Source organism: Alosa sapidissima, chromosome 15 (assembly GCF_018492685.1).
Source record: "Alosa sapidissima isolate fAloSap1 chromosome 15, fAloSap1.pri, whole genome shotgun sequence".
In the NCBI taxonomy this organism is placed as follows: domain Eukaryota; kingdom Metazoa; phylum Chordata; class Actinopteri; order Clupeiformes; family Clupeidae; genus Alosa; species Alosa sapidissima.
This window is the reverse complement of record NC_055971.1, coordinates 24,595,562-24,606,635: the sequence shown is the minus strand read 5'-3', so window position 1 is coordinate 24,606,635 and position 11,074 is coordinate 24,595,562. Positions and strand designations below refer to the sequence as shown.

General features: G+C 42.0%; 1 protein-coding gene across 1 annotated transcript in view; it reads right to left on the bottom strand.

Moving 5' to 3' along the window:
• Positions 1 to 615: 615 nt before the first annotated feature.
• The window catches only part of LOC121684211 (NACHT, LRR and PYD domains-containing protein 3-like), a 37,586-nt gene continuing 27,127 nt past the window's right edge, over positions 616 to 11,074 (bottom strand). The window contains exons 8-14 of the mRNA XM_042064177.1: positions 6,713 to 6,886; positions 6,390 to 6,563; positions 6,079 to 6,252; positions 5,749 to 5,892; positions 3,871 to 4,763; positions 3,335 to 3,415; positions 616 to 1,302 (exon numbers count right to left, since the gene is read on the bottom strand). Coding sequence (XP_041920111.1) covers positions 1,034 to 1,302; positions 3,335 to 3,415; positions 3,871 to 4,763; positions 5,749 to 5,892; positions 6,079 to 6,252; positions 6,390 to 6,563; positions 6,713 to 6,886 — 1,909 coding nt within the window. The 3' untranslated portion in view covers positions 616 to 1,033. The remainder of the gene's footprint in view (positions 1,303 to 3,334; positions 3,416 to 3,870; positions 4,764 to 5,748; positions 5,893 to 6,078; positions 6,253 to 6,389; positions 6,564 to 6,712; positions 6,887 to 11,074) is intronic.

Genomic DNA, 11,074 nt, shown 5'->3' with positions numbered 1-11,074 from the left:
TAATACATTTGCTGTCTTACACTTTATTATCGCAATCTCTCTGAACTGCTGTGCATCAGGTTTCCATGGGAAACAAGGGCAAAAGAGAGAGAGAAATGGAAACAGAAAGGAAGAGAGAGAGAGCAAGAGGGAGGGAGAGAGAGAGAGAAAGAGACAGAAAAAGTGAGGGAAAGAAGAGAGAGAGAGAGAGACAGAGAGAGAGGACCAAGGTTAAATGGAGGAAGGGAGGGGGGGGTAGAACAGAGCTGTGCCTAAGGGAGAAAGGCATGACAGAGTGAGAGTCAGAGAAAGGGGAGGGGGTGAAAAAAGAGAAACTAAGAATGAAGAAGAACAATAATGACAAGAAAACAAAATGCCATACACTGGTTTTTGCTTCCCCCCTGTGGACAGATGTACAAAATAAAATCTGCTACAGACCTGCAGTGTTCTCCCTTTCTCTTACTTCCCTTAGCATGACCCTCATCTCTATCAATAATTAATCATTCTAAGTAAATACATACACACACACACACAGGGTCACCATTCTTACTGTAAGTAACCACACCACAACAACAATTAGGCAAACAGCTGCACTGGGCATACACAAATGTTATGCTGTACTTGATATGTGTACTGTATGTTTAAATTGTTTAATTGCAATAGAGTGCAATAAAAAAAGAATGCAAAAGAAAAACAATTAAAAATCGCATTAGTATTGGAGAAAAACGAACGGATTAAAAGTAATTTATCATATGAACATGCTGCATACAGTATATTCCTTAGTATTGCAGATTGGCAATGGGAAAGATATTGCAGAAAAGACATTCTGAGTGGGTCAATAAACAGAAAGAAGGCTAGAAGAAGCTATTACATGAAACACATACAAAGGCAGAGTTCATTTGAAATTTGTGATCATTCATGGATGTCCTCACAGAAAATACTGTATGAGTTGTGATGTTCCCCTCTGTTCTCAAGGTGCAGTCAGGTCTTTAAAACAACTTTATTCAGTCTTTACAGCAGATGTGGTCAGGTTAACATGCAGGTTTAGTCTAGTCTACAATGCAGGTGTTCTCAGGTCTTGGAGCAGGTGCGGCTCCTCCTGCAGTAGAACTCCATAGAACGCTGCTTTCCCCTCAGCTCCAGCTGAGCGCAGACACTCATAAATCTCTCGCATCTTTGCCTGAGGGGTGATTGCTGCTTTGATCTCTGAATACTTCTCAGGGTGGACCAGTCCCTTGGAGAGCAGCGCATCTGCGATGGGCATCACGTTATACACCCTGGCAATGAGCTCAGCTCTGTGCCTGTCCACAAACACTGCTGCCTCTTCAAAAATAAAAACAACAAAGGAAATAACTTACTGTGAATTTTAATTTGGCCAACTTTTGACCTTTTGACAATTCATGACCTATGCTATACGAGTATGGATAGAGAGTTCTGTAGAAGTTACTTGAATAAATGTCTGAATATTCTACAACAGACATGTGGACTCGAGTCACATGACTTGGACTCGAGTCAGACTCGAGTCATGATTTTAATGACTTCAGACTTGACTTGATAAAATTCGGCATGACTTGCGACTTGACTTGGACTTGAATACTATTCACTCGAGACTTGACTCGGACTTTGCCTCTTTGACTTGTGACGACTTGACATGTCTCGAGTCAAAAACTAAATTTCCTGATCGTGGACCAGTCACCCCAGAGATGCTTTCCCTCCGCGACTAAAAAAAAAAAAATAGCGGAGACGAGCGGCCAGTCCAGAGCACAGTTCAGTGCTGCCGCTACCCCCACATGCGTTACGCACTGTGTGTAGGGCACCAAGAGACAGAGAAACGACCAACATTTAGCTAATAACTAGTAGCTTTACTGCAAACTGATTTGCACTCTTGTTAGAGAACGTTTACAATGTCAAAATGCACCAACAGCATGTTACATAAAGATGATACTTTTCGAGTCCTCTCCATTAAGATCCAACTTGAATTTATGCTAGCCTACTCCATTTAATTGAGAACCCCATCTAAGCACGCACGAGAGGGAGAAAAAACGAGTGGCAGGTTCCAGCTGGCTTGTCATTGTTGATGATGATTGATATTTTCTTTTAAATATAAGAAACGTATAAAAGGAAATCATGAAGGCAACAAATACGAGATTAGGGGAAATTGCGGATTTATCCGGTTCTCACTACTGTTAAAAACTGAGATCCAGGTCACTATGACATAGGCTGCACTCACTGTGATTTGGAAAGTGGACAAGAATATGAAGAGTTGTCTTTGCCTTTGTTTAATGGAAATGGTGAGTCTTGAAGTAGGCCTATTCAATAATTTGTTTACATGAAGCACATTGATATGCCGATTGAAACGCATTCCACTCAGCTAGCTAGGTGGCTACTGGCTACCAGGCTCATAATTCACATTTAATTGCAAACAGAAAATGTCAAGCAAGCATCATGTCATACATGCATCTATTTCCAAAGGAATGAAAGCTGTTTGTGCCAACTTAATATAATGCTTATCATTGTTAATATTGTGCTATTCATGTGGCACAAACAATGTTTGAGTTTGTGGACTAGCCATAGGAATGGAGCTGGTAAAAAAGAGCATTATGAGAATGTGTGGACAGTGGCACACAATGGGCTTAAAGTGACAGTGCACCATTTACAAATGAGATAAACAGCATCACATGTGTAGTATTTCTTAAGAAATGAATACTTTAAAACAAAATTACTGTGTCATTATTATCTTTTAAATAATATAAAAGTGTTGACCTTGGCTTCCCTTATGAGTCGCCACTGGCAGACAGCCTAATAAATTGTTTGCAGGCAAATCTGTGGCCTAGCGCAGTGAAATGCCATCAGTCAAATTATTACTCATCCTTACAGTGGGCTCCGAAATTTGGAAAAACAATATTTTTATTTGTCATGTAGCTATCCGTTTTGTACAGATTACTCAGGTATGCACATGTGTATATTGTATGCGCATGCATATATCGTAAAAGATTTCAAGACAGAAACATTGAACATATTTTAATCTGTATTTATAAAAAAAAATCTGTGGATTAGATGGAAGTGTTAAAATTATGATCGATAGTCTAATAATGCCATTATTAAGTGAAGAGTACCTGATGACTTGTTCAGGACTTGAAAAAGATTGGGACTTGGACTTGGACTCGACTTGGCTTTGATGAGACTTGGACTTGGACTCGACTTGCCCTTCTCTGTATTTACTTGGGACTTGACTTGGACTTGAGTGCTAAGACTTGGGACTTACTTGTGACTTGCCAAACAGTGACTTGGTCCCACCTCTGTTCTACAATCATTCATTCACTTGCTTATACCTTTTTGTGTTCACTGGACTCACCTTGAGTATTTGTTGCAATGTTCATGTCTCTCTGGACTTGGTTAAGATATACTGAAGATGCCACATTCTGACTCATCCGACCTGGAGGATTACAGTCACAATCACAGTTACTGGTTTATTACGGCCAACAAAAAGATGATCACTATTACAGTCTTAATCACAATCACTCATATATTACAGTCACAAATACAATCATCAGTCTACCACCATGGTACAATCACCAGTCTATTACAGTCACAAATGCATTCACCGGTCTATTAGTCACACAATCTATCATCAGTCTAATGCAGTCCCAAATAGAATCACCGATCTAGTACACAACCATCAACCTGAACTGTAGTATAATACTGTATTATCTCAGTGTTTAACCTTTACACACAAACCTGTCCAACCATCACTTGTCATACAAACACACAAACACACACATGTACGTGTCCAACCTATCACACACACAAACACCTGATCAACCATTTCATCACACATACATAGACACAATTAGCTTGTTTTAAAAAAGAAAAAATCCCCAACTGCCCAACCTTTGTGTGCGTCAGAAGGCTCTGTCAGGTCTGCATGGTTTCGACTTTGGAGGTAGTCAGCTCCCTGCCACATGACAGCTGTCCAAACAGACTGCTTCCCCTCAGTGGGTCTAAGCTCCATGTTGAAGTTCTTTGGTGGGTTCTCCAGGCACACCTCGAAGAAGGTTGGGGAGGTGTTGTAGCTGAGGGTCATCGCCGAGGGAGTGATCACCGAGGAGCAGGAGGTCCAGAGCTGGAATCTGGAACTGACCCAAAGGGAGTCATCGGGGGGTGGCTTGCAGATGCAGAGGGCACCCCGGCTCTTCCACCTCTCCTCCACCACCTGCCTGGCTGTGGAGGGCGCGGGCACCAGGAAGGCGTTGAGGATCAGTGGCTGGGGGGAGGACTGGTAAATCAGGACCTCGCAGTGGGTTTTTACTGGGATGCCCAGATTTACCACCAGCTGCCAGAGAGAGAACCGCCTCCCCAGGAGCTTGCCGTGGAAACGACTCAGCTCACACGTCTCCAGGGAAACGCCACTGTCATCGCTGTGCAGGGACCTGACTGCACCTCCCAGCACAGACGGGTCAGAACCACCCAGGCAGAGGGAGTGGGGCAGATGGACCTCTTCCAGTTCGCCTGACAGAAGCTTGATGTCCATTAGAGGACCGGCGGGTTGGTACCCTAACATCTGCAGCTGGGCCCAGAACAGCTCGTCCTTACTGAAGTGGTACTGGAGGGCAACTGGACCGGCACACGCCCAGCGCAGACCAGACTCTGAGCACTCATGGCTCCCTGCAGGGGAGTTTATGTTGTACACACACAAACCGTTCTCCATGGAGATGGAAGGGGTCACCAGAGTCCAGTGTGCAGGGTCTGTGATGTGGGCACAGGAATGGCAGCTCCATCTCTCACTGCTCAGGAACACAAACATGCGTGCGCACACACGCACACACACACACACACACACACACACATAAATGCAAGAGCACAAATACACAGACACACACATACATGCAAGAGTACACCCACACACACACACATAGATATGCACATATACACACACGACGAAAGGATATCTGTCACCGGAACTGTTGACTTCTTTCAGTGATGGCTACACATTTCCAAAGGTTGGTTTACAGTAATAGAAATGAAACTACAGTAACTTCCTGTATAAGCCGCAGGACAGTGTTTTATGCAGGTTAAAAGAAACAAAACCATATTAATATCATATTATCTGTATTAACCTCACAGCTGAAGAAATTTTGCAAAATCAATGTATAAGCCGCGGCTAATAGTTGGGAAATTACAATCTGACCAGAGGATGATTAATTGCTGTTTGTGTCAGATGACTGGAGCTGCAAACACACTCCAGTGTCATTATACAGTGTAAAGGCCTATTCACACCAAGAACGATAACAATAACTATAAATAGATATCGTTCTCGTTAATATGAATGACGACGTTCACACATAAACTATAACAATAACGACATGAAGAACGATATCGTCTGGGATCACTTTCCGAGCGATTTTTTAGAACGATAAAAAGCTAATAGCCAATCAGAACCCATAGAATTTTAACCGTCACATTCATTAACACAAGGAGAGACTTTGTTTATCGTTGTTCAGTGTGAACGCTTTTAGCGTTATGGTTATATTTATCGTTATCGTTCATGGTGTGAATAGGTCCTAAGAGTACAAGTGTGTGTGTGTTTATTAGAAATAAAGCAACTTGTATTTTTTATACTAAAATCTGTTGTGAGCTTCTGTGTCCTGGGCATTGGTAAAAGGTTATGGGGAGGAGTGTCTGAGCGAAAATGATCAGTTATACAGGCCGTAAGGCGGACGTGTGTGTGTGTGTGAGTGTGTGGTGTGTGCAGTTGTTCACCAGACTCACTTAGGAGAGTCCACAGAGAGCAGCTCCACTCCTGGATCCTGCTGGGTTTTGTCTCTGAGGTGCAGATCTGCAGCATCTGAGGACTGTGAGCAGCTAGTGGAAGCTGGTGCTGGAGTCTCCTTTATAAAGATACGAACATCCACTCTAGAAGACAAATTAATATTAGTGTGTTACTGCTAATATTAGTTTCTCTAGTTAGTGGGATGAGTGTACACATACACAGCAATAGACCTGTGTTGTGTGTGTGTGTGTGTGTGTGTGTGTGTGTGTACAGCACATACAGTACACTCATCACAGGGTGCCCAAGGACTGTTGTGTATTGACACTCACAATAGTTTCTTCAGGCTGCAGTTGGGATTTTTGAGGAGGTCTGAGAGGTGCTGAACTCCTGCATCATGAAACTTATTGTCACTCAGGTTCAACTCCTTCAAACTACAGGATGTCGAGCTAGCAGCTGATGCTAAAGCTTCACAGCTCTTCTCTGTCAGGGAACAACGGCACAACCTTAAAAGAAACATGACACATCATGACAAATTGTACTCACATATCTCTATCTATGCAACACACACACACACACACACAGACACACACACACACACATACAATTCTACACCAGGTATCTGTTGTATGTTAACACTCACACTAGTTTCTGCAGTTTGCAGTGAGGATTCCTGAGCAGGTCAGATAGATGCTGAACTCCGGCATCATGGATATCATTGTCACTCAGATTCAGCCACTTCAAACTAGAGCAGGCCGGACTGGCACCTAATGCTAATGTAGCACAGCTCTTCTCTGTGAGGGAACACCAATTCAACCTGTTAAAAACACAACAAGCATGTCTGGACATTACACTCTCATATCTCCACCTAAAGAAAGTACTTCACCCATCATTAAGCATACCCCCCCCCCCCCCCCCCCCCCCCACACACACACACACACATAGGTCTGTAGCAGTGTCACTCACTCTAGTTTCTCCAGTTTGCAGTGGGGATTCCTAAGGAGGTCTGAGAGATTCTGAACTCCTGCATCAAGAATATCATTCTTACCCAGGATCAGTTCCTTTAAACTACATGAGGTTGAGTTGGCAGCTGATGCTAAAGCAAGACAGCTCTCATCTGTAAGGGAACAAGCCCCAAGTCTGGGAGGAACACAATTACATGCCTGGTTATTACACTTACATATCTACACCTTCAGTTAAAAAAAATAGTCACTTAAAAAATACAAAGTTAAATATTTGAAAGAAACGAAAATGGAAAGGCAAAATTTGAAAGGAAATATTATTAAGATAATATAAGAAATATTTTATTCATCCTGACTGTCACAACAGCACAGTCCTGTGCATTTGAACAAACATATATAAAAGTAAAATACCGGTAAGTAAAAAACAAACATAAGCCACATCAGTCATCAGTTTAGTTTGATGGCCATTGGTAGAAATTACATTCTGTGTATCTCAGCAGGCCTATCATTTAGGGGATGAGAGGTGTTGTTCAGGATGCTCATCAGCTTGTGAAGCATCCTCCTCTCTGCCACCACCTCCAATACAATATTATGTCCAATTGAATATCCCCCCCTGTGACAGAGCTGGCTTTCTTAATAAGCCTGTTCAGTCTGTTAGCATCCTATACTTTCATGCTGCATCCCCAGCACACCACTGCATAACAAATGGTTGCCATATGTTTTAGGATTTTATGTTTGAATCATAGTGTGTATACACACAAGCTATGCTTCATCTATCACTATGAATACCCCGATACTTGGGTTGAGTGTCACTTGGATTGTATCTGATACTGGTGCTTAACTGATACTGGTACTGTTGTCTAAATGGTGCCTGGACTGATATTTATTTTGTTATTTATTTTTTGTCAATATTACATTACATTACATTTGGCTGACACATTTTTAACCAAAGCGACTAACAACATGGTAAACAGTTTAAGTTTTAATTCTCTCAAAAAAGGTAGAGTACAGTAAGAACTAGATGTACCGCATAGCGGTACAAAATATGACCGCCGCTCAGTCCTGTACATCTGTTCCGCGAAAATAAATCACACTTCAATTTGTCTCCATATTTTACTCCATCCCCCACTCTTGAAACTTTTGTGTATGCTTGTTTGGCATGCCTGAGTGTGTGTGTGCGGCTGCACAGAAAGTAGCCTACTGGTGCTGAAAAGGTGAATAGATTGTAGAATAGCCAAAGAAGATGTAGCATTGTTATAAAACCTTTAAAATCTCTAAACAATCACAAGTAGGGCAGTTCATCACAGTTCATCCATTGCAACTGGATTGATGAAAGGTCACTTACACCTGTAGGCTACATTGTATTTGGGAAAAGCAAAAGGTATCAGCATAATGTTATTTATTTATTTATTTATTTTTTATGTATTTATAAACAAAAACATCTCTGTCAGTTCCATGCCGTTTTCAACAGCTATCAAAAGCAAAGGTCATTTTTGGATGGATGGATTTTTTGTGAATGTTTCTTCTTCTACATAAGATTTTAGTCATCTTTAGTTCATGTAATACTTTATTATTGTTTTACATCTAACCAGTGGTGCAAATAACTGACATGTCCAAATGGGCCTTGATGAAATGCGTCGCTAGACTGTTCATACACATTTTAACGGGCCAAAGTTGAAGAGCTTTTGTCCGTTATTGTTCGTGCAAATATAGGCTGATTCATGTTCCCTTGCATTGTGTAACTGAGGTCCATGGCTAGTCTGGCTTTCATCAGACCAAGCTCAATCTTTTAAGAAATCAAAAAATAAATAGCGGGCAGATCAGGCTGGGTTCACCCAGCCTAGTCCATAGGCACCCGATATTGTTTAATTTTCCGATTGAGATATACACGCTCTGGCTATTCTAAATGCAAAAATGCATCAGGGAGTTATGACAAAACGGTAACTAACAAACTAGATCCTAATAGAAAGCTGTTAGCTTCCCTAAGCTACAGGTAGGATTATAAGGTAGGCCTATTTACAACATAAATTGTCAATAGGCTATGCTGGCGACACAAATAAAATCTCCTTTGGAAACCAATGGCTTACGCCTTACAGTATCAAGCGGACTTAAACTGTCATATCGTGGCGAAAAGTTGTAATAACATTCACGCAGCTCCATGAGTCAAGGAAAGCGCGAATGAAGTAGCCACTTCTAAATGGGACCCACTACACAGTAGCTTAAGGTGTGTTGCTAAAGCAGCCATAATGAAATGAAGGTGTCATTGTTTGGATACTTCACACACACGTGCTTTTTAATTTCACAGACTACAACTACCAAGCTGTAATCAAAGCACATCGATTCCCCTCTCACACCCTGCACGCACTTAAAACAAAATAAACAGGCGTCTCAGTCTCACGCATATATAGGCAAAACTGTATCAGACCGGTGTAACGTTGGTAAATCTTCCATTTACCCCCGGGGACGAAATGAAATTTTTCCGTAAAAGTCTAGTGGGGCTACATACCCACCAAATTTCATGTACCCCGGTGGTTCGGTGTCCCGGGTATCAATGACCAAAAATTCAGGGAGTAGATGACGGGAAAAATTCTTGAATTGTGTGCATGTGTGCGTCTACAAATTTATGTTTATGTGTGTGGGTGTGTGTGTGTGTGTGTGTGTGTGTGTGTATGTGCGTGCATGCGTACATATGTCTACTGTGTGAGTATGTGTCATACGTATGATTACTGTAAATGTATGTGTGTGCGTGTGTATCTGTTTATGCACATGTGTGCACATGGAATGGGTTAACATGACCCCTGGAGGCAAACATACGGAACAAATTGGTCATCCTAGGCCCTACAGTTCTCAAGATATTCACAGAGAATTGTGTCTGCCCTACCCTCCTTTCGGGGGGGTCCAGTCCAGCGGGGGGGGGGGGCTACAGATCAAAACGAAGAATGACGGTTCCATGCTATCCATGTGGGGTTACATGCCCACCAAGTTTTGTGTACCCCGGTCTTTCAGTGTCCCGGGAATCCTTGTTGGTGTACGTCACTAAATGTACACATAAATTATTTTATTGTAAGGCCCCCCATGAACGAAAGTACACAAAACTTGGCATGCATTCGGAGGGTGTCATAATGATCCTACACTTTTAATTTTGTGCAGTTTTGACCTTGTCAGCCAGAGATATTGTGATGAAAACACCTAATTTTTTGCTTTTTAATTTTTAACTAGGTGGCGCTATACATGAAATAAGTGGTAATGGGATGGGTTGACATGCCCCCTTAAGACCAACATACATAAAAAAGGTGGACCTCCTAGGCCCTACGGTTCTCGAGATATTCACAGAAAACTGTCTCCGGCCACCTACAGGCCAGTTGGTGTATAGTAACATAAATTAATTTATTGTGTGGCCCCCCATGAACAGAATTCCACAAAACTTGGCGTGCATACAGAGGGTGTCATAATGATCCTACACTTCCAATTTCGTGCAGTTTTGACTATGTTAGGTCACAGATACCTTCAATTACAACACCTCATTTTTACTTTTTTGTGTTCAACTAGGTGGCGCTATACATGAAATGAGTGGTTATGGAATGGGTTGACATGGCCCCTTGAGATCAACATACAAAAAAAAAATGGTCCTCCTAAACCCTACGGTTTTCGAGATATTCACAGAAAACTGTGTCTGCCCTACCCTCCTTTCGGGGGGTCCAGTCCAGCGGGGGGGCTACAGATCAAACCCCACCATGTGGGGTTACATGCCCACCAAGTTTCGTGTACCCCGGTCTTTCAGTGTCCCGGGAATCATTGACGGAAATTTGGGCATGCGAAAAAGAAAAAAAAGAAGAAAAAAAAAACAAAAAAAAAAAAACAATCTGACTAAACCTATATGACCGCCGCTTCGCTGCGCGGCGGTCATAATAAGTGCATCAGTGAGTGCTGTTTTTAAACAGTTGAATGTCAGTTCAAGACAGGTGGTAAGTGCTAGAATCAGCAAGACTAGTTGTAAGTAGTGCTATGTTCTCTGAAGAGCTGGGTCTTCAGGAGTTTTTTGAAAATGGAGAGGGATGTCCCTGCCCTTGTAGGAACTGGCAGTGCGTTCCACCAACGAGGAACAACAGATGAGAAAAGTTTGGAACATAGTGTGGAATATATGAAATAGCATTTCACTAGTCATTATTTGATAGATAGATAATCATAATGAAGTTGTTACAGTCATGTGAAGTTGTTACAATCTGTTGTTACAGTCTCAATATGTTTTGCATAGCATTTGGATTGAATATAGGGTATGTAATCGGTCATATAGGGTATATCTACAGCTATCGGATTTTGGCGCCCATTCCTATCCCCCACACATACCTTTTAACTATCACAGAGT